This window comes from Macaca fascicularis, chromosome 20, assembly GCF_037993035.2.
Source record: "Macaca fascicularis isolate 582-1 chromosome 20, T2T-MFA8v1.1".
In the NCBI taxonomy this organism is placed as follows: domain Eukaryota; kingdom Metazoa; phylum Chordata; class Mammalia; order Primates; family Cercopithecidae; genus Macaca; species Macaca fascicularis.
The window spans coordinates 80,239,152-80,263,266 of record NC_088394.1 but is presented as its reverse complement, the minus strand read 5'-3'; the positions used below and the strand labels follow the sequence as shown (position 1 = coordinate 80,263,266).

General features: G+C 48.8%; 1 protein-coding gene across 1 annotated transcript in view; it reads right to left on the bottom strand.

Annotated features, from left to right (window-relative positions):
• The window catches only part of ATP2C2 (ATPase secretory pathway Ca2+ transporting 2), an 88,829-nt gene extending 65,044 nt beyond the window's left edge, over positions 1-23,785 (bottom strand). Inside the window, exon 1 of the mRNA XM_005592673.5 lies at positions 23,598-23,785. Within this exon, the coding sequence (XP_005592730.3) occupies positions 23,598-23,696 (99 nt within the window). The 5' untranslated portion in view covers positions 23,697-23,785. The remainder of the gene's footprint in view (positions 1-23,597) is intronic.
• Positions 23,786-24,115: the final 330 nt, after the last annotated feature.

The following is a 24,115-nucleotide window of genomic DNA, read 5'->3' as shown; positions in this document are numbered from 1 at the left end:
ACCCAGAATGGCCCACCTGGAAGCTGATGCACTCAAAAACTGGAAGCAAACTCAGGGTAAATTGGGGGAAGGCTGATCAACTGTAACGCACCTACGCTGTCAGGCAGCCAAAAACATCCCCCGAGTTGTACCAAGCCTCTAGTCAAGGCCCATCCACCAGTTTACAGGAAATACTGGAGATAATAGACACGTGGAATGACACCACGGGGACACGATCACTGGACTGTGGGAACTGCAGGACACACAGCCCAGCCTCCCCAGCATATAAACTACAACAAAAACACAAGGGCGCACAGGCTCACGACCGCAACCCCAGCACTTTGGGAGGCCAAGGTGGGCAGATCACCTGAGGTCAGTAGTTCGAGACCAGCCTGGCCAACGTGGCGAAAGCCTGTCTCTACTAAAAATACAAGAATTAGCTGGGTGTGGTGGCAGGCACCTGTAATCCCAGCTACTCAGGAGACTGAGGTGGGAGAATCACTTGAACTCAGGAGGCGGAGGTTGCAGTGAGCCAAGATCACGCCACTGCACTCCAGCCTGGGCAACAAGAGCAAAATTCCTTCTCAAAACAAAACAAAACAAAACGAAAAACACAAGGATGAAACCTGCAGAGTTTCTACAGAGAAACATCAGAGACCCCAGCCAAGCACAGACTGGGACCTCACTTGAGTCTCGATTTGAATAAACCAGCGTGAAGCCGTGTTTAGGAGCCCACTAAGGGAACCTCAATATTGGCCAATATTTGATTTTTCTCTAATTGTTAATATTTTATGATATGATAATGGTAATTGTGATATTTTAAAGAGTTCTTATCTTTAGCCATATATATGCAGAAATATTTATAGATGAAATGCTAGGAAGCCTGAGATTTGTGTCAAAACAATCTGGGGTAGAGAGGAGTCAAGACTGGCTCCCCTCATTGGCACTGGGTAAGACAGTCATGTGGGCTCATTCCATTATTCCGTCTATTTCTGCATGTGATTGGAATTCTCCAACACAAAATACAAAATTAAATAGTATAACATTAAAGAGAAAAGAGGTGTTCTATGATTTGACCTAAGGAGACGTCACTGATGTCATCAAAAAAAAAAAAAAAAAAAACCTTTTGCAGAACAATGGTCATAATATAATCCTAGTTTTGTTTACAAAAAAAAAAAAAAAAGAGGAAGAAAGGAAAGATGAAAGGAAGGGGAGGGGAGGGAAAGGTAGGTGAGGGGAGGGGAGGGGAGGGAAGGGGAGGGAAAGGGAGTCACATAAAAGAAATTGGAAACAGTTTCAATTCAACTTTGTGTGAGTTTCCCATGGCTGCTTGGTTTCCAGGGCTGTAACAAAGAACCAACACAAACTGGGTGGCTTAAAACAACTGAAATTTATTCTCTCAGTTCTGGAAGCTAAAACTCTGAAATCAAGGTGCTGGCAGGGCCAAGTTCCCTCTGAACCCTGCAGGCAAGATCTTTCCTTCCTCTCCCAGTTTCTGGCAGTGGCCAACAGTCTTCCGCTTTCTTGGCATGTGCATGTATCACAGCAGTCTCTGCCTCCGCCAGTACACGGCTATATTCCCCAGCCTCTCTGTCTGCTCTTCTTATAAAGACCCCAGTCATTAGGTTAGGGCCCACACAACTCTAGTGTGACCTCATTTTAATTTGACTGCATGGACAAAGACCCTATTTCCAAATAAGGCTGCGTTCACAGGTACCGGGGGTTAGGGCTTCATGTGTTTGGGAGGACACGCCTTGACCATAACGGCACATATGTGCATTCACAGATGGGAGAGATGGCGGTAGCTGCCCCAGGACTGTGGGGCTGAAGGGTCCGAGGCTGTAGCTTCTTGTAACTTTGTAGACATCAGTCCACTGTGAATCGCAAATGTTCCTTTTGTAATGAGAGTGGCGCATCCTGGTAAAGGTCAGAGAGTGTCCCTAATTCTCCCTCTCCATCACACCTGATTTGGGCAGAACCAAACCTTATTATTTTTTTTTTTGTCTGAGACTGAGTCTCACTCTGTCACCCAGGCTGGAGCGCAGCAGTGCGATCTTGGCTCACTGCAACCTCTGCTCCCCCAGGGCTTAAGCCATTCTCCTGCCTCAGCCACCCGAGTAGCTGGGATTATAGGTGCCCACCACCATGCCTGGCTGATTTTTGTATTTTTAGTAGAGACGGGGTTTGAACATGTTGGCCGGGCTGGTCTCAAACTCCTGACCTCAGGTAATCCGCCCACCTCGGCCTCCCAAAGTACTGGGATTACAGGCGTGAGCCACTGTGCCTGGCCCCCTTCTCTTTTGTGTTTCTCTTTTTTAAAGCTTTTTATAAGATGAAATCCACATAACAAAAAGTTAACTGTTTTAGAGCATACAGTTCAGTGCATCTAGTACCTTTGCAATGTTGTGCAAGCACCACGTGAAACTTATCCCCAAACACTTTCAGCCGCCCCGCATCCCCCACCTGAGAGGAAATCCTGTGCCCAGGAAGCAGGCATTCCCCATACCCTTTCCAGCCCCTGGGACGACTCATCTGCTTCCTGTCTCTATGGACGTCATGGTCCTGCCTACTTCACATCCATCGTCTGTGTCTGTGCCTCCTTTGGAACCCCCAAGATGTTATGTGCCTGCTGCAGATAGACCCACACAGGCAATGGTGAGCGGAGCCTCCCTAGCCCCAAGGAAACGGCCTAGAAGAGAAACGCTTCTGAGAGACGCTGCACCAAACAAGCGCAGCTCAGGACTGATGTTTCACCTACCAGAGGCTCCCGAGGGGACCACAAAGTGCACATATGACCCTTGCTGAAAGGTGGGTTGGCAGGAAAAGTGAGCTGTGAGCTCACTCCAGAGCAAGGGAGCCAGCAGCACCTCCGGGCGAAAAGCCTCTCTCAGCCCAGCTTTGCTGTGGCACCCTCCCGTCCAGCCCTGGGATTCCGCTCATTGCCAACTTGGACTGCGTTAGACCCTAATCATCTTCCCTGTTAGAGGGCTCATGCAGATGTGCATTTCTTCAACGTATTTGACCAAAGCCTAGCCCGTGCCTCAGTTTCCTCCCCTGGAATGTGGGGGGTTAAGGGTATAACAGCCGGGATCCACAGGGCTGCTGTGGGATAAAGGAAAGTGAGACTGGGCACGGTGGCCTAGGCCTGTAATCCCAGCACTTTGGGAGACCGAGGTAGGTGGATCATTTGAGGTCAGGAGTTCAAGACCGGCCTGGCCAACAGGTGAAACCCTGTCTCTACTAAAAATACAAAAAAGTTAGCCAGACGTGATAGCACATGCCTGTAGTCCCAGCTACTTGGGAGGCTGAGGCAGGAAAATTGCTTGAACCCCAGAGGCAGAGGTTGAAGTGAGCTGAGATAGCACCACTGTACTCCAGCTTGGGCGACAGAGCTAAACTCTATCTCAAAAAAAAAAGGGAAACAGTGAGTATGAAATTCCCAGCACAGTGCCCAGCACCAGGGAGCACTGAGGGCACATGAGCCTTAGGGTAACAGCAGTGACCAGCGGTGGGGACAGCAGGAGTCCTTGTCCTCAGAGGACACCAAGGGGCCCGAAGACGGCTGCCATGTTTAAGAAACGAAAATACAGATGCCAGTTACCTTGGCACTCCGGATAAACACCAGATGATTTTCCAGTATACACACACACCAAGTGCCACTTGGGACATGCGTGCACTACAATTATTGTTTGAAATTCAACCACGACTGTGTCCTGGGTAAATCTGACGACACCAGGCATGAACAAGCCGAGAGATGCTCAAAACTCGCGTGGTGGTGCCCTGCTGGGGTGCAGCTAACCACAAAGGAGATGGGTGGGCCCCAGTGCAGATCGTGAGGGATCTAGAAAGGCACCCAGGAATTATGAGAAAGTGGTTGAGAGAGGTACTGGAATGAGGGGGCCTTCTGGACTGAGGGAAGAACAGGCGTGAAGGTGCTAAGTAGAACAAGAAAACGGGCTCATGTGGGAATCCCAAATGCCTTAGGTTGTAGAAAGCACTTGGCCCCTTGGGGTTTCAGAGAAAGAGAAGAGGCAGAGAGAGCCCCAGGGATGGTGAGTCCTCCAGTCCCAATCCTTCAAGAAGTTCACAATATAGGACGGGCATGGTGGCTTATGCCTGTAATCCCAGCACTTTGGGTGGATCACGAGGTCAAGAGATCAAGACCATCCTGGCCAACATGGTGAAACCCCACCTCTACTAAAAATACAAAAAGTAGCCGGGCATGGTGGTGCGCACCTGTAGCCCCAGCTGCTCAGGAGGCTGAGGCAGGAGAATCACTTGAACCCAGGAGGTGGAGGTAGCAGTGAGCCAAGATCGCACCACTGCACTCTAGCTTGTCGACAGAGCGAGACTCCATCTCCAAAACAAAACAAAAACAAAAGAATTTCACAATATAGGGCATGTCATTACTGGGATCCATGCCACTGGAGAGAATCAATGCAAGAGTCACAATGACACAAGAATAAAGCAATCGAGTGGGCTTCCTGACAGATGACATTGGAGACACGCACGCGAATAAGCCACACTCCAGGCAGCTGCTTCCTTCTTTCCAAGGCTCCTCTATCCTTCTCCCCCAAGGCACGGATCTGGGTATCCTCTAGTTTTATCTTAGTCCAGGATTCTCAGAGTGCGGGCCTCAGGCCAGCATCACCTGGAAATTGTTAAAAATGCAGAAACTCGGCCGGGCGCGGTGGCTCAAGCCTGTAATCCCAGCACTTTGGGAGGCCGAGACGGGCGGATCACGAGGTCAGGAGATCGAGACCATCCTGGTTAACACAGTGAAACCCCGTCTCTACTAAAAAATACAAAAAACTAGCCGGGCGAGGTGGCGGGTGCCTGTAGTCCCAGCTACTCGGGAGGCTGAGGCAGGAGAATGGCGTGAACCCGGGAGACGGAGCTTGCAGTTAGCCGAGATCCGGCCACTGCACTCCAGCCTGGGCAACAGAGCGAGACTCCGTCTCCAGAAAAAAAAAAAAAAAAATGCAGAAACTCAGGCCCTACCCTGGGCCTACAACCTCAGAAGCCCTGGGGGTGGGTGGGCAGTCTGTGTTCCAGCAAGTTCTGTAGAGGACTCTCTGACTGATGTGCTCAAAAGTTGACACTGTTTTTTTTTTTTTTTTTTTTTTGGAGACAGTCTCACTCTTTCACCCAGGCTGGAGTGCAGTGGCACGATCCTGGCTCACTGCAACCTCCGCCTCCCGGGTTCACGCCATTCTCCTGCCTCAGTCTCCCAAGTAGCTGGGGTTACAGGTGCCTGCCACCATACCCGGCTAATTTTTGTATTTTTAGTACAGACAGGATTTCACCACATTGGCTAGACTGGTCTCCTGACCTCAGGTGATTCTGCCCGTCTCGGCCCTCCAAAGTGCGGGGATGACAGGCGTGAGCCACCACATCCGCCCAGTCAAAAGTTGCTGCTGGTTCTTATAAAAATACACTGGCTGTGGGCTCACCCGAGACCAGCAGATGAGTGAGGCCATCAGGGCTCCACAAGCCCCCAGGTGCTTCTATTTAAAAAAAAAAAAAAAAAGGGATGGGATCTCACTATGTCACCCAGGCTGGCTGGCCTTGGACTCCTGGGCTCAAGCAATCCTCCCACCTCAGCTTCCCAAAGTGCTGGGATTACAGGCATCAGCCCAATCATCCAGGCAATTATAATATTCTGAAATGTACCCAGAGTTGTCTGAGAAGGGCTTGGGAGACACACTCAGGGACCAACCCAGCAAGGTCCTATTCTTGAAGGATGGCAACCTTGGAGGAGGGAAAATGCTGTGAGCTTCACTGGTGCGCTTCCATGAATACCTGTCACTCATTCTCTTTTGTTGCTCTATAGTATTCTAAGTATGCTGCTTCATGGCTATGCCACAGTTTTTTTAAGTACGTGCACGTGGCTGGCATTTTGTGTCCAGTTTGAGCTTTTTTTTTTTTTTTTTTGAGACGGAGTTTCACTCTGGTGCCCAGGCTGGAGTGCAATGGCATCAGCTCGGCTCACTGCAACCTCTGCCTCCCTGGTTCAAGTGATTCTCCTGCCTCAGCCTCCTGAGTGGCTGGGATTACAGGCTCCCGCCATCATGCCTGGCTAGTTTTTGTAGAGATGGGGTTTCACCATGTTGGTCAGGCTGGTCTTGAACTCCTGAGTTTAGGTGATCCGCTCACCTCAGCCTCCCAAAGTGCTGGGATTACAGGCATGAGCCACCAGGCCCGGCCCAGTTTGGGCTTTTATACAGAACACTGCTGTGACCATTCATGTGCAAGTCTTCCAGGAGGTGCGAGCGCCCAGATGTGCTCCGAAGTGGAACTTAGTCTAGGGTTATCCTAGTCTCAGGTTCTCAGAGCGTGGCATGCTTGTTCAGTGATAGTCGTCACCACCAGTTTTCCCCTCATCTGCACCCCCAACCCCACCGCCCGCAGGTGAGTGGTGACAATCGAGCTTAAGACCGTGTGGGAAAATGGGGAAGAACATTGCAAGAGAACTCAGAAGGGCCTGCCTGAGTATTTTTTAATGTTAGGGACAAAAAACAAACAAAAAACCCTAAATGCAGCCAACAGAGTAGAGGAGGCATCACCAGGCCCAGACTCGGCCTAGTCTGGCTCCCCGCACCTATGCTGTGTGACCCTCAGCAAGCCGCTTGATTTTCTGAGTCGCAGTTTCCTCCTCTTTAAAATGGGAATGATGATACCTCGCCCCTAGCACTGATATGAGGAAGGGCTTCTGAAATTTCAGTCTCAGGTCAAGAGGGGCTTCAGAGGTGTTTTCCAGCCCCCGAAGTCCTGTCTAGGAGCATCTGTGTACGTGTGTGTGTGCAGGTGCAGTGGTAGTGTGTCGCAGTGAGCAAGCAGGTAGCAACAGCACAAAGTGAGATACATGGAGTACGAACTTTGCCCAGGGGTGGCCAGTGCATTCGGGCCAAGAGGAGATGGCTAGGCAGAGTAGTGGCCAATGCAATTGTTGGCAAGGTGAGGAGATGGGTTACATACAGGGAAACTGTGCAATAAGGAAATATACTAATGGTAATGGTAGCTGGTGTTCTTACTGTTGATGAAAAGAGTTAAAAATATACAAAGCGCTGGCACAAACCCTGTGGTATTTATTGGACTGGAATCTATGGAGATACAGAGAGAGACAGATATAAAACTAAATATAGATCTCACAGCATATGCACACTTACGCCACCTCCTCTGAGAGGGCCCAGGAGCCATGGCACCCAGTAACAATGAACACATAGTACCAGATCTTGCTTTCTAAATATAATTCTTCCGGTAAAAAGAGCCAAGGATCCTGGGAGAAATGGCTTTTTCCGGGGCCAATGTACAGAAAGTACAAAATGAAGCTGAAGTTTCTCATTATGCCAGAAAGGGAAGTGCTCAAAGGATAACGGAAAAAATGTCAAGAGGACATGGAAGCCACCTTGAAGGGGTTCCCATTGGCCAAAAAACAATCAGGCATCAAAATAAATATTGATAGTAACAAATCATAACATATTTAATCAACTAGGAGTCTGATATGGCCTGGCTCTGTGTCCCCACCCAAATCTCATTTGAATTGTAATTTGAATCCCCACATGTTGGGGAAGGGACCTCATGGGAGGTGATTAGATGGTGGGAGTGGTTCTCCCATGCTCATAATAGAGTGAGTTCTCACAAGATCTGATGGTTTCATATGGGGCTTCCCCCTTTGCTCAGCCTTCATTCTCTCTCCTGCCACTCTGTGAAGAGGTGCCTTCTGCTGTGACTAAGTTTCCTAAGGCCTCCCAAGACATGTGGAACTGTGAGTCAATGAAACCTCTTTTCTTTATAAATTACTCAGTCTCAGATATTTCTTCAGAGCAGCATGAGAATGGACTAATACAGAGTCCTTGCATTCCTACCGATATCAATAAATAAATGACCCAGTCAACAGGGAGAAGAGAAAGCTCTTCCTTATAGAAGACCGTAAATAAGGGAGAATGATGATGACGGTAATATGGTTTGGATCTGTGTTCCCCACCAAATCTCATGTCCAATTATAATCTCTAATGTTGGAGGCAGGCCTGGTGGGAAGTGACTGCATCATGGTGGCAGATATCTCATGAATGGTTTATCACTATCCCCTTAGTACTGTCCTCATGATTGTGAGTGAGTTCTCATGAGATCTGGTCATTTAAAAGCATGTGACACCTCCCCCTGCTCTCTCTCTTGCTCCTGTTCCCACCATGTAAGACACTTCACTCCTCCTTTGCCTTCCACCATGATTGGAAACTTCCTGAGGTCTTCCCAGAAGCAGAAGCCACTGTGCTTCCTGTACAGCCTGCAGAACTGTGAGCCAATTAAACCTCTTTTCCCTATAAATCACACAGTCTCAGGTATTTCTTCTTCTATGTGTGTTTTTTGAGACAGAGTCTCACTCTGTTACCTAGGCTGGAGTGCAGTGGTGCAATCTTAGCTCACTGCAACATCCGCCTCCTGGGTTCAAACTATTTTCCTGCCTCAGCCTCCCAGGTAGCTGGGATTACAGGCATGCATCACCAAGCCTCATTTTTTATTTTTAGTAGAGACCGGGTTTCACCATGTTGGCCAGGCTGCTGTCAAACTTCTGACCTCAAGTGATCCACCTGCCTTGGCCTCCCAAAGTGCTGGGATTACAGGCATGAGCCACCATGCCTGGCTTCAGGTATTTCTTTATAGCAGTGTGAGAAGGGACTAATGTAGATGGAATTAGAAAATCACCATTCAGCAAACAGTGTGATAGTAATCCATTCAGCCAAGCATTGTCCATGCATGCTGAACTTAATGAGTGAAAATAAAATGAGAATCAGGTACTGATACTGTCTCAACATATCTCTCTGTAAAATACTTAATCATTACAAAGGAAAAAATAATAGCTTTAATTAAGGCAAATCTGGCAGATGCTGTCTTAGCCAAGGGGCCAAATTTATCACCACCAGTAACGAGACAAACAGCTGGGTGAGCCTCCCAATATCATGTACTAAGGAGGACACAGTATCCTGCCACAAGGCTTTCTCCAGAAGTGTGTAACCTGAGCCAAATCCCGAGGAAACATTAGACAAACTCAAATCAAGGGACATCCTATGACTTTCTGAGCCTGGAATCTCTAAAAAGGTCGAGAATACAAAAGACAGGGAAAACCCACAGGAGTATTCTATACAGAAGGAGACTGGGGGACGTGGCAACTAAGAGCCACATCCTTTCCCTGTTACTGGAACAACTCTGATTGGAACTTGTGGACTGGATGGTCATGTTGCGTGGCTGTTCATTTCCTGATTTTTGGACTCTGTTGTGATTAATGAAGATTGTCATTTAAAGAAAATAGGCTGGGCACAGTGACTGACACCTATAATCCCAGCACTTTGGGAGGCTGAGGTGGGAGGATTGCTTGAGCTCAGGAGTTTGAGACCTGCCTGGGCAACATGGTGAAACCCAGTCTCCACAAAAATATAAAAGTTAGCTGGGCATGGTGGCACATGCCTGTATTCCCAGCTACTGAGGAGGCTGAGGTGGGAGGATCTCTTGAACCTCAGAGTTGGAGGCTACAGCGAGCTGAGATTGCGCCACTGCACTCAGCCGGGTGACAGAGTAAGATGCTGTCTCAAAAAAAACAAAAACAAAAACAAAAACAAACACCCACACCCCCAACACACACACACACACACACACACACACACACACACACACACACACACACAGATGTATTTAGAAATAACAGAGCATCATGTCTGTAATTTATGCCTAAATGGGGGCGGTGAGGCTGAGGACAATGCAGCCAGTGTAGAAATGTGCTAATGATGCTGAGAGACCCCGGAGGAAGGATGTGCAAAAGTGTTTGTGCTATCATCTTCTTACAACTTTTCTGTCCATTTGAAATTATTTCCAGACAATAAGTGAAGAAATGATTCCGGAATGATGGTATGGCTGGGAAGAAACAGCTTCATTCCTATATGCAGGTTCAGTCTGCATTGGCTGAGCATGTACTATGGACCAGACCCAGCTGCTTATCATCACGCACACCTTTACTCCTCTATCTGACCAAAAGTTCAAGTTGGCAGGTGCTGTGCCCATTTTGTTGGATGGGCAAACCAAGGCCCTGGATTTGAGAGCTTTGCCCAAGGTCACAGCAGGCGAGTGTGGAGTGAGGGCTCGATGTAGGCTTTCCTGCCAGCCCACCTCTCTGCCTCTAGACACACAGCTGGGCCTCCCTGGCACTGATTCACACTCAGTTTTGGGACAGTGAGGCTGGTTCCTAGTGGACCTGCTTGTGGTCTGAGCAGCAGGAAGCAGTAGGGCCACTGAGCTGTGCCCAGGATGACAAGAACAGTGGCTCCCAGGAACCCCTAGCTTTGCTCCAGGGCAGGCCCAGCGCTGGGTCCCAGCAGGTCCCTAGGAGAGGAGGCGCCTCTGGCTCCAGCTGTAGACTCTTGCCTGTCTTGTCCAGGAAGAGGGGCAGCCCTTCCTTCCTTCCTTCCTCCCTTCCTCCCTCCCTTCCTCCCTTCCTGATGGAGTCTTGCTGTGTCATCCAGGCTGGAATACAGTGAAAAGATCTCAGCTCCCTGCAACCTCTGCCTCCTGGGTTCAAGCGATTCTGGTGCCTCAGCCTCTGGAGTAGCTGGGACTATAGGCACCCGCCACCGTGCCTGGCTAAATGTTTCATATTTTTAGTAGAGATGGGGTTTCACCATATTGGCCAGGATGGTCTCAAACTTTTGACCTCAAGTGATCCTCCTGCCTCAGCCTCCGAAAGTGCTGGGATTACAGGCATGAGCCACCACATCTGGCCATGGCTTGGTCATTTCTATGGTCAGCCTTTGAGCCCTGGCTGCAATGGTGTTGAGCTGAACAGATCAGCCCCCATGCCAGGAGGCACCTGGGTGTCCATGCTGCCCTAGGACTGACCCTGAGAGATGGCAAAAGGGAGCGGGTTGGGAGGCATGAGTCAAGTCAATCCAACTGTTCTTAAAAGGGGGTGGGGAGGTTTCTGTGAAGAATGCATTTGAAGCCCATCAGTGATAGACTGGATAAAGAAAATGTGGCACATATACACCATGGAATACTATGCAGCCATAAAAAAGGATGAGTTCATGTCCTTTGCAGGGACATGGATGAAGCTGGAAACCATCATTCTCAGCAAACTAACACAGGAACAGAAAACCAAACACCGCATGTTCTCACTTATAAGTGGGAATTGAGCAATGAGAACACATGGACACAGGGAGGGGAACATCATACACTGGGGCCTGTCAGCAGGTGGAGGGCTAGGGGAGGGAGAGCATTAGGTGAAGTAATTAATGTAGATGACGGGTTGATGGGTGCAGCGAACCACCGTGGCACGTGTATACCTATGTAACAAACCTATACGTTCTACACATGTATCCCAGAACTTAAAAAAAAAAAAAAAAAAAAAAGAATGCATTTGAAGCAGAGGTATTCCTAACACCAACAAGGAGTCCAGGGCACTCGAGCTTAGAATTCAGGCAGCCCTGGACCCAATTCCATAAAGAGTTGTGTGACCCTGGGCAAATTACTTCATTTTCTAAGCCTCAGATTTCTACAGGGATTTCTGTAAGGATTCAAAACTATGTGGTATATCCATAGATGTTCATTATAACATTGTTCTAAAAACCAAAAAAGGAAACCAACTAACCATCGGCAGGAAATGGGTTAAATACAAATGCCTATACCGCCATGGAAGATGTGTTGACTCACACGCACCGTGGGAATATGGGAGCGTGGAGTGGGCAGAATAGTGGGCCCAGCAAGAATCAGTGAGGGAAAAGACACTTATGTAGTTGTGTAATACTTCTTAAAAATATTTTTTCTTTTTTTCAAGACAGAGTCTTGTTCTGTCATCCAGGCTGGAGTGTAGTGGCGTGATCTTGGCTCACTGCAACCTCCGCTTCCCAGGTTCAAGCACTTCTCCTGCCTCAGCCTCCTGAGTAGCTGGGATTAAGGCGCGCGCCACCACACATGGCTAATTTTTGTATTTTTAGTAGAGATGAGGTTTCACTATGTTGGCTGGGCTGATCGCAAACTCCTGACCTCATGATCCACCTGCCTCAGCCTCTCAAAGTGCTGGGATTACAGGTGTGAGCCACCACGCCCAGCCTGTAGTTGTATAATAATAATTACTAATAATTAAATTATTATGACTAATAAAAATCAGCATGATCAGGTGCTACCTTACATGCTTGATGTATATTAAATGACTCCATTCCACAACAGACCCCCTGATGTATGTACAGTTAGTTACTACCCCATTGTACAGAAGAACAGAGGCAGGGAAAAATCAAGTTTGCCTGAGGTCTCACAGCTGGCGAATGGCAGAACTAGAATTTGCATCAGGCAGCCTGGGCTGTAGACTTCCATGCTCTTAACCACAATCCTGCAGCCTCTCTAGACTTGCACAGAAAAGGGGCCAAGAACACCCAGGCAAACAGTAATTACCACAAATGGATCAGAAACAAACAGGACCTTCCTCACTCCGCCTCCCCCCACCCCAAGTCAAGGGGGAAAATAGGATACATAAAGTGGGAGAGTGAAGGAGGAATTTTAAATTGTGCCAATTTTTATTTATGGTTTATGAAAAAAAAATTAAGACAAGTATAGACAGGAAAAGAAGGAAAAAAACCATACAATTCCTGGTTCACACAAGATAGTAGAAAAATAGCAACTACTATTGGCAGAATTCAGTAAGAAGTGAAGGCAAAACTGTCACTCAAATTTCAGTAGGCTGTATCTGGGGGAGGGGGTAGAGGGAGGACAAAGGCTGGTGAGACAGGTGTTGCTGAAGGAGACTAACTATTTACAGACTTTCCCTGGGGAACAGGCACCTCCCACCCAGATCACAGGCGCGGGAGGCCAGCTTATCTTTCCTGAAATCTACTACAGGTCAGGCTGTAGGCTCCAGGGTCCGCAAAATGTGGCTGATATAAAAAAGAAAAATAATAAATGCAGGAGCACGTGTAGCCCAAATGCAAGGCTTAGCTGTCTGAGTTCCTGCCATCTCCTGCAGGAAGTCTTCGCAGATGGCACTGGACTTTAACAGTAGCATTCCCACTCAACCTCCACACCCAGGCCACGCCTACCTTCTTTCTTACATGCTCTGCTTTCCTTCCTGGGGCTTATCTCAGTGTGTAATTATGTACTCACTGGAGTAATTATTTGATAGACATCTTCCTTCCCCACCAGAGCATGAGCCCCACTCAGTAGGATTAGCGCTTTGCTCACTCTTTTGTCTCTAGTATCTGCAAGAGGGGCTGGCAAACGGGAGGATGGGTCTGAGACACACAGAGAAGCTAATCATCCAGAGCAGCAGTGCTCACACTCCAGGGAGCCTCAGAATCCCCCCAGGCGGCTTGCTGAGTCTCAGATTGCTGGGACCCAACCCAGAGTTTCTGATTCTGTAGTTCCAGGGTGGAACCTGAGAGTCTGCATTTCTGGCAAGCTCCCAGGTGATGCTCATGCTGTTGGTCCCCAGCCCACACTTGGAGGACATGTCATCAAAAGAAAGAATCAGCCAGGCACCAAGTGGCTCACACCTGTAATCCAACACTTTGGGAGACCGCAGTGGACAGATCTCTTGAGCCCAGGAGTTCAAGACCAGCCTGGGCAGCTTAGCAAAACCCCATCTGTACAAAAATTAGCCAGGCATGGTTATGTGTGCTTGTATTCCCAGCTATTCAGGAGGTGGATCACTTGAGCCCAGGAAGGTTGAAGCTGCAGGGAGCCATGATTGCACCACTGCACTCCAGCCTGGATAGCAGAGTAAGACCTTATCAGGAAAGGAAAGGAAAGAAAAGGAAAGGAGGGGAGAGGGGAGGGGGGAGGGGGGAGGGGGGAGGGGAGAGGGGGGAGGGGGAGGGGAGAGGGGAGAGGGGGAGGGGAGAGCGGGGAGGGGAAGGGAGGGGGAGGGGGAGGGGGAGGGGGGGAGGAACCTAGCCGTCAGAAGGGGAGCCCAACACTGCCCTCCATTCTTGCACCCAACACCTCCACTTTCACACCAGGACACAGGAATGTGGAAAGATGACACCTGCCTAAATCTATGTGGCCATCGAGGGATGGGCCCCGTCTGCCCTACACCAGTGGCTCATGGTTAAGAGTGGCCACTCAGGCCAACACTCCTTCCCCTACACCCAGAGCCCCCAGATTCGGTCCAGCTGGAGAGGCAAAGACAGGGAGGGTCCTGAGAGGTACATGGGGGTGAAATAAGCAGTTCTAGTTAGCCTGGTAGTCGGCATCCGTGGTTTGGCATAGGAAAGTGAGGTGCAGTGCCTGCCTGTCATCTCTTCCCCCTGGGTCTCTGCAATCACAGATCTTGGGCCCTTCTCTTCCCTGTCTCTGTTTGCACTTGAGTTTCAAGGTGGGGCAAACAACACACCCTCTGCTGGGCTCTCTTCTCTCCAACAGGCCACAGGGAGTCTTAGGAAAGGTCATAGGAATATGGCCCGGCTAGAGGGGCACTGTCCCCACATCTTCTACCTGAGGACTTGGGGCAGACAGCAGAGGTGATAAACATTTCCAGAGGGGCTACAGCCTCAAGAGACAATCACGCATTTTCTCCTTGTGACTCACAGCTCCTCAAAGAAATAGCTTTCAAGTCAATTTCTACACAGAACATGGTGTTGGACTGAGTTGTCCAACCCCCCCAACCATTCCCAGGCTGAAGCCCTAAACCCCACACCCCGTGTCCTCAGAAAGTGACTGTACTTGGAGATAGGCCCTTTAAAGAGGTCACTACAGCTAAATGATGTCATTGGTGTGGCCTTAATCCAATACGACTGGTGTCCACATAAAAGGAGCAGATTAGGATGCAGCACGCGCAGAGGACAACCGTATGAGGACACAGGGGGATGGCAGCCATCTGCAAACCAAGCAGAGAGGCCTCCGGAGGAACCAACCCTGCTGGCACCTTGCTCTCCGACTCCTGGCCTCCAGAACTGAGACAATGAATGAGCTGTGAGGAAGTGGAGTCTCCAGCAAGGGCAGCTGGCTGGACAACTTTGGGATTCACATCCATTGGCAACAAAGATGCCCTTCCAGCCCACTCCACCTTCCAGGCAGGGACAGGGAAGACAGGTGATCTGGATTAAAAGCTCCCACCAGCTCGCTGAGACTTAGCACAGGGCTTCCACTACTCGCTGAGACTGAGCACACGGCTTCCACTACTCGCTGAGACTGAGCACACGGCTTCCACTACTCGCTGAGACTGAGCACACGGCTTCCACTACTCGCTGAGACTGAGCACACGGCTTCCACTACTCGCTGAGACTGAGCACACGGCTTCCACTACTCGCTGAGACTTAGCACACGGCCTCCACTACTCGCTGAGACTTAGCACACGATTTCCACTACTCACTCAGTCTTAGCACACGACTTCTACTACTAAGTCTCCCGTGTTCTTATCACCATCATGTGAGACGCCTTAGAGACCAGAGGTGCTGGGATTGTTAGCCCCTGAAGTATCCACAGATCCAGGTTAACCCCAGGACAATTGAGAAGAATCGCTGACAGTCCACAGGGAAGGTATCGACTGGATGTTTCCTCTCCGACAAGAACCCTTCAGCAGGGCCAGCCTCATGGGCATGAGGCCAGTGCAGGTGCACAGAGATCCCCGTGCAGGACGGGTGTTGGGCTTGAGTCTTCATGCTCCAAGCTGCCATCTTGAAATGCGTAATCATTGGATCTGAATGTGGATGTGGAAATTTAGTCCCATGGGATGATGTATACCCGGGGCTTGGCATCTCCCCGACTCCACCCAGTGGCCACGACTGCTCTTCCCGATGAGGGACACCTGGGAGGGTCTACACAAGGGGTGTCCAATCTTTTGGCTTCCCTGGGCCACATTGGAAGAACAATTGTCTTGGGCCACACATAAAATACACTAATACTCATAATAGCTGATGAGCTAAATAAATAAATAAATAAATTGCAAAAAAATCTCATAATGCGTTAAGAAAGTTGACGAATTTGTGTCGGGTTGCATTCAAAGCTACCTTGGGCTGCGGGTTGAACACGCTTGGTCTACACTCACCCGGTAGTAATCCCTTGTGTGGTGGAGAGCAACAATCTATAGCAAGTGGATGTCACCAGGACAGTCAAGGGAGAGATCACAGAAGATAGAAGCAAGTGTCTTCCTGCTATTGGCAGTCTGCTGCATGAATTCTGTAGCCAGTCCTGCCCTCAAGTCAACCTCATTGGCTTACCTGCCTTCCTTGAACCAGAGACCTTTCCTCTCTGCCCTTGGTCATTCCAAACGCCCCTGTGGAAGTCCCGAATGCGCTGATCCAAATTACTTACCTCTGTGTTGGGAAGCCCCAAGGGGTTGCAGGAGTCCCCAAATGGCCACATACAGCATACAGACCCCCCCCCCGATACCATCCTCCTCTTTCTCCCACTGGCACCCCAGCTGGGCTGGCACCACTCTACACCGCCCCCACTGGGGATCTGGATTCTTGTCTAATAATGCTGTTTACAGAACCACTCCCAACTATGCCCACCCAGCCCTGAAAGGCAACACAGACCTAAAAACCCACAATCCTTTCTCTCCCCTTCTTTTGTTCAAACTTCCCCTTTATTTTTCACATGTCCTTTTTTTTTCTGGCTACAAAATTAAACCATAGTTGTGGCTGGAAATTTGGAAAATGCACAAGATTACAAAGAAGAAAATTTGTCATTCCAAGATTTAAAAAAACTGCTCAAAATGATCTTTTTCCAGATTTTATTATCGCACATTGCAAAAGTTTGTTTTTTCCAAAAGAAATTACGACCACCTGTTTCCACTGAATGATGCATCATGCAGGGCAAAGATGGCAAAAGAATCATGGAATCCACGTGGGCGAGCAGACAGATGTCTAGTCCTTCTGTTTTTCTGTATGTTTGACATTTTTCTTTTTCTTTCTTTTTTTTTTTTTTGACAGAGTCTTGCTTTGTCACCCAGGCTGGAGTGCAGGGTATGATCTCGGCTCACTGCAACCTCTGCTTCCCTGATTCAAGCGATTCTTCTGCCTCAGCCTCCCAAGCAGCTGGGATTACAGGCGCCCGCCACCACACCCAGCCAGTTTTGTATTTTTAGTAGAGATGAGGTTTCACCATGTTGGTCAGGCTGGTCTCCAACTCCTGACCTCAAGTGATCCACCCACCTGGGCCTCCCAAAGTGCTGGGATTACAGGCGTGAGCCACTGTGCCGAGCCGTGTTTGTCGTTTTTCATGTTAAAAATGTTAGATAGAATCTTAGCCGTCCACTGTGTCATTACATATTCTTCCACAGCATCAGTTCCAGTGCCTGTGAGAATTCTGTTACCTAGATATCCCAGAATACGTGTAAACAAACCTCTACTCATGGGCATTTTTAAATATTTTGAATATCTCATTTCTTGTTTTAAAGTTTTTGTTTTCATCATATCTGATATGAGACAAGTCCTTTTTACCAGGTGTCTATATGAACCTTCAAACAACCATCCAAATACCATCCATGTCAACATCTGACTTAGACAGGTTCATCTAAACACTCTACATGATTTTTGAGGTCCCTGAATAAGCTTTCTGCTAATTCCCTTTTTCTCCTTTTCGATAGATTATTAGGGGGGGTGGGAATAAAACCCAAACTCTTGCATCTTTCATAACTTGTATTTCTTTGACCATGAAAGAGAAACAGCAGCTGAATGTCTACCCTTGAAAATATAGCACTTGCCTGTGTTCTCATCCAGATGGCCTCTGATTTAGGAGAAATACCGAATCTACAAACAACTTGTGTGCACACAAATAAAACACACAGGACCACCCATCAGCTCCCAGTCCCCACCCCTAATATGATGGCCACCAAGCAGCAACCATTTAACACACTGGAAGTTCCTTCTAGTTTCCTCTCCCTAGGAGTTTGGGACTCTAGCATTCTTTATACTTAAAAAAAAGCTTGTGACATTAGGATTGGGGGCAGGGTTTCCGGGATGCCATCTTCAGAGCCTTCAAGTTTTCTGAGAACTTACTAACATTGAAAGTGTTTCAATGACTGATTCACACAGACCTTCCAGGGTGGGGGGCAACTTACAACTAAGGACTGTGACATAACACCAGCGTGCACATTTGCATCCATGACAATGACCGCAGCACACACTGTAGGTTCCGAGTGAAGGCTGATACCCACTGAAAGCTTCAATGGCTCAGAGAGAAAGGTTAGCAGGAGAATTGAGTCATCACACAGTGCACAATTGTGGAATCGGTGAGAAAACTCTAAGACACCTAAATATTGAGAAGTGTAGTCACGTTGCAAGCAGGTGCCTTACATGAATCCAGTCTTTGTACATAGCAGCTGCCACAGTCAATAAGCACTAAGTGTAGTAGTAAATACAAATAGATACCAAATGAAGAGATACTCTTTCAACAACGCCCAACAGTAACATTATCTTCAAGTGAACGAGCCAGTTCTATGGTAATCAGATGACAGCCTTCAAAATTGGCATTCGCAGGCTGCTTGCTGGCAGTTGGACTTGAGTTTGAGTCTGATTATCCTAAACTAGCAAACAAATTCCTGACAAATGTAACTGTCATTTTGTACACACACGCGTTAGCAGACGTTCTCAGCATCAGCATTTTCAAAATCAAAAGTCCAAAAGAGTTTAAAGAACAGAACTCAAGATGAATGAAAACACTAACCAAAACAGATAACTAGTGAGCAGATGACATGTCAGATGTGGTTCTAGGGTTTTGTTTTTTTTTTTTTTTTTTAATGTGAATGACATCATTTAAGGAAATACTTCTTTCTACTATTCCAATGGGCAGCCTTTAAGGCGGTCCCCAGTCATCATTCCCTCCCAGTACCCATGGCCTGTGTAACACCCTTCCCTTTGAGTGTAGACTAGACCTAGACTTACATCAAATGAATAGAATATGGCAGAAGTTATGAGATCTCATTTCCGAGACGAGATTCAAAAAAGGCTTTGGTTTCCAGTGTCTTTTTTTTTCTGTTTTTTGAGATGGAGTCTTGCTCTGTCACCCAGGCTGGAGCATAGTGGCAAAATCTTGGCTCACTGCAACCTCCACCTCCCGCATTCAAGTGATTCTCCTGCCTCACCCCTCTGAGTAGCTGGGGTTACAGGCACCCACCACCACACCCAGCTAATTTTTGTACTTTTAGTAGAGATGGGGTTTCGCCATGTTGGCTAGACTGGTCTCAAACTCCTGACCTCAGGTGATCCACCTGCCTCGGCCGCCCAAAATGCTGGGATTATAGGTGTGAGCCACCATGCCTAGCCTGATTAAGTTTTAATAGAACATCGCCAATATATCAAAATAAGGCTGTTTTATGTGTACTTTATAATTTTATTATAACTTTTTTTTTTTTTTTTTTGAGAGGGAGTCTCACTCTGTCTTCTGGGCTGGAGTGCAGTGTTGTGATATCGGCTCACTGCAACCTCCGCCTCTGGGGTCTAGGGATTTATCTGCCTCAGCCTCCCCAGTAGCTGGGATTACAGGCACCTGCCACCATGCCCGGCTAATTTTTGTATTTTTAGTAGAGAGGGGTTTCACCATATTGGCCAGGTCGGTCTTGAACTCCTGGACTCAAGTAATCCACCCATCTCAGCCTCCCAAAGTGCTGGGAAAACAGGGGTGAGTCACTGCGACCGGCCTAAATTGATTTTATAATTGAGTTACAAGCAAACAGTTATGTTTATTATAGGTTTTATGCTTATACTTACTTGAAGTCACACTTTCATACAAATCATTTAAGATAACACTGGCCAGGTGCGGTGGCTCATGCCTGTAATCCCAGCACTTTGGGAGGCTGAGGCGGGCGAATCATGAGGTCAGGAGTTTGAGACCAGCTTGGCCAACATGGTGAAACCCCGTATCTACTAAAAATACAAAAATTAGCTGGGCGTGGTGGCGGGTGCCTGTAATCCCAGCTAATCGGGAAGTTGAGACAGGAGAATCTGGGAGGCGGAGGTTACAGTGAGCCAAGATCACACCACTGCACTCCAGCCTAGGTGACAGGGTGAGACTCTGTCTCAAAACAAACGAACAAAACACTGTGGGGTTTCAGTATGTTTATTTAAGAAGATGCCCACACGTTGCTAAATTCTGAGAAACACTAATGATTTGTGAGTTTGGGCAAGCCTTGAGTTAAGGTTGTGTGTGCCTGAGCCTCAAAATTCCCATGCATATACTCTTCTCCGGTAACCGAGTGTAATCTCTTAAAAACAAATCTGACTGTGCCTGTTTTATCACAGTTCTAATGTTGGGCCCATCTGTGAATAAATGAGTGAGTGTCATGTCTTGACTTAAAACCCTTCAACAATCCCCCATTGCTCCAGGGATAAAACCCACACTCTGACAAGGCTCCATACGACCCTCCTCTGCAGCCTCATCCTACCAACCCCAACGCCTCTCCCTCTTTTGTCTAGAACTCGCTGTCAACCCCTGCCCTTCATCCAGCTCACTCTTTGCCACTCCTATTTATCTTAAATATCACGTCTTTCTCCCAGCTCTGACACATCGGCACTAAACAGTGAACTGTGACCTGTCTCTGCCTCCCGGATGGGATACCTGAGGGCAGGGAGCTGTGCATCCTTATCAGCCTCAACCCCAGCCTGTAGCACCCACCTGACACACAGAGGGAGCCCCTCTCCATGAATCTAGGTTGAATGGATGGGTGGTCACTACATGTGTCGGTTGGGATCCAAGCCTCACCCTGCAGAGCCCAGAAGGAGGAATCTGCTCACCAGCCAGGGAGGCAGTGGGTTGGGGCTATACCTGCCTCAGTTAGGAGATGGGAGCCCTGAGGGGCAGAGGCAGCTTCCCCCGGAGTCAGCGCTGAGTCACCTGGGAAGCAGGAATTTCTGGTCCAATCTCTTCCTTACCTTAATGTTCAGGTCAGCAGTGAGAAACTTTTTCTAGTAACTAAATTAAGGAGGCCTCTCAAAGACCTTTCTTTTTGTTGTTGTTTTGTTTTGAGACAGGGTCTCACTCTGTGGCCCAGGTTGGAGCACAGTGGCATGATCACAGTTCACTGCAGCCTTGACCTCCCAGATGCAAGCAATCCTGCTTCAGCTTCGGGAGCGGCTAGAACCACAGGTGCACACCGCCATGCCTAATTTTTTAAATTTTTTGCAGAGATGGCATCTGGCTATGTTGCCCAGGCTGATCTTGAACTCTGGGGTTCAAGCAACCCTCCTACCTCAGTCTTCCAAAGTGTGGGGATTACAGGCATGAGCCACTGCGCCCGACTCAAACACCTTTCTTTTCATTCCTGGAAATGCTGAAATCCAGTCTCCAGTTCCCCTCTTAACCACCAGTCCTCTGTCTGGTCCTCTACTCTTTGATTCTCCAGTGCACCTAAGACCACTGGGTCTCAAATAAAGCATCTCCTGGTTTGTCAGCTGCCCGTTGGCCTCCTCTATGAACTTTGTTTTGTACACACCTGTATCCTCGGCGCCTGGCAAAACTGGCTGTCAGGAAATGCTCACTGAGCAAACGAAAGTGGCCCCACTAGGAGCTTCACATCCTCGTTGATCACATGAAGACAGTAAAACTTACCTTGGAGGTAAGAGGCCCGAGAGAAGACACAGCAGGTTCTCAGTAACAATCACTATTAGAACTGGCGTAACTGGTCAAAGTGGCTGGGGGAGGGGAGGGCTTAGAGGCCTCCTACAGGCATCCTGGATGTGGCATATAATTAGTGCTCATAAAAGACGGTTCCAACTATTGTAGAAGTAATCACCTCAGCACACATTGCCTCCTTTCCAAACCCTGGGAGGAAGGCGTTTCAACGAGAGGACACGAGTATGAGAGCAAAGGAGGTGCTCAGGTCTGAGCTGACCTGGCAGGAAGTGAGTGCCTCGCCCAGCCTCCCGGCTTCCCCACCTCCCTCCCTCCTCACACTTCCCATCGATTTTCATCGTTATTTCTTGGGTTTGCACAATGCTGCCTCTGGAGACAGCACGCTTTATTTCTCAGCTGGCCTTTGGTGCTGGCTGCTGGTATCACCAGCCTCCTGGTGTGGCACACTGCCCATCGTCACGCACCCAAGGCCTCGGGATGCTGCTGAGAGCACCCCGGTCCACAGCCAGGTGGGAGAGCATACCAACAGACCAGCTCAACACCTGTCGGACCTTTGAGAACTCTTCTGCAAAGCTTTAGAGGGATGAAGTCCACCTGGCACAGAGATCAAACTCTCCCCAGCATCTCCCTTGAGGTTACATCATCCATGCACCTGCATTCCTGGACATCCTATGAAACCTGATGGTAACCAACTACACATCAGGAGTGTTCGAAAAATACCTGGCCTGATGCAACCATTGAAAGATGGAAAGGAAAAAACAGGAATGGCAACGTAAGAAAGGCAGCCTGTGTTGGCAAATAAACTTCAAACTCCTTTAGCAGAACGTATCACACAAGTAGAAAAATATATCACAGCAAATTAATTGAACTCTATATCCTATTAACATTAACACGCCACTTCAGAAAAATCGAGATTGTTCAAAGACTGCTAATTAGGTGGTCCTGTGGTCTACCACCCTAACACCAGAATTCTTACATCAACAGGGATGTATAAAACACTATTTTTAAAAAGCCCGAAACACTATCTTTAAAAAGCACGAATACTTAATCTCACAAACAAAATGTTTTGACCATTAGTATTCTTTGGGAGAAAAAAATAAAATTTTAAGTCAAATACTTTTTCAGCTTTTTATTATTATTATTATTAAAAGGTAATTGTACCTTTGAAGTTTCCTCTCACTGGTCAAAAGGCCATTGCCAAGTCATAGTTCTCATTAGCAACCCGGGGGACTTGTTCAGAAATGGTATTTTTGAATGACTGCTTAAGCTTAAATGAAAAAAAAAAAAGTGCAACGACCCTCTGGTGTGCAAAGAAAGCAGAAATTTAGTGCCCCCTTGCCCTTAAAGCATGCAAGGAGTTCTGTTTGCGAAGCTGAAAAGAAGGGTGTTGGGTCACCCTCAAGCCTGGCTTCACCTCTGGCTTCCAAGAATCCGAGGAACAGGAGGGGCTTTATTTGACAGCTTTGCCAGTTTGTTCCCTCATGAACCGCCCTGCCCCTGGCACCCTGCTGCTTTACCCCAGCGGGTCCCCTGGAGGTTGCAAAGCAGGCCGACAGCTCCGGGTGGCTTCTAAAAGTGCCTGCCTATAGGAAGTGAGGCTGGGAGGTCCCTCAGCTCCAACTTTGCTTTCTATTATTGCTACAACATTTCAGCAATCTTTTGTTTTTTTGCATCCCTCTAATTTTATTTTCCAATTTAAGTTTCAAATATCCATAAAGCATCCCAAGTCTGAAGACCCAGGAATTTTAATTCTCCGGAGTCAGAGAAACCTAGGTTAAGTTCCCAGCCAGGTCACTTCCTAGCTCCGTGCCCCTTAGGCAATATACTTAACCACTCTCGGCCTCAGTTTCTCATCTGCAAAATGGGTTCACGTGAGGGTTCAGTGCTGAGCTCCCCGGGCCAGAGCACACATGAGAGCGTGGCTGCTGTGAGGACGGCTTCTTTCCGGAACCAGGGGAGGAGGACGAGTTCGCGAATCGCAGCGCAAACGCGGGGTCTCGGGTCGGGGACGGTTACGACAGAGGGGATGGGGGGTCGGGTCGCACGCCCGGCGCGGGGTCGCCCGGACTCACCAAGGCTTCCTCCTCTTCCTTTTCCAGCGCCTGGTACTGGCGGCCGCCGCCCGAGAAGCCGAGTTTCTTCAGGAACTTGGAGACGCGTCCCTCGACCATGGTGAGCGGGCGCAGGCGCTGCCTGCCTCCCTCGGTCCCCGGCGAGGCCCGGGATGGCTGCGCGCGCCCAAGCCCCCTGGGCCAGACCCGGTTACCAGGGAGCTGTCTACCTGCCCGCGCCACGTGAGGCCCCGCCCCCGGGGCGGGGCTGCGCGCAGGGAGGTGTAGGCTTACCTGGCCCCGCCCCGCGAGCTCGCCTGGGACCCCAGGGCCCCTGGGGACAGCGCCGGCTGGCCATCGAAGGCCCAGGGAGCGGCTGCGTCGCCTCAGGGCTTGGGCTGTTTCCCACACTTGCAGATCCTCAGAATCACCTGGAGTGGGGGAGGTGGAGGAGCAAACGCTGGTTTCCGCTGGAAATCCGGATTCCCAGACCCCTCCCTGCCCAGTTATTGGGTTTGGAGCCCCCGGGAGCTGAGTTT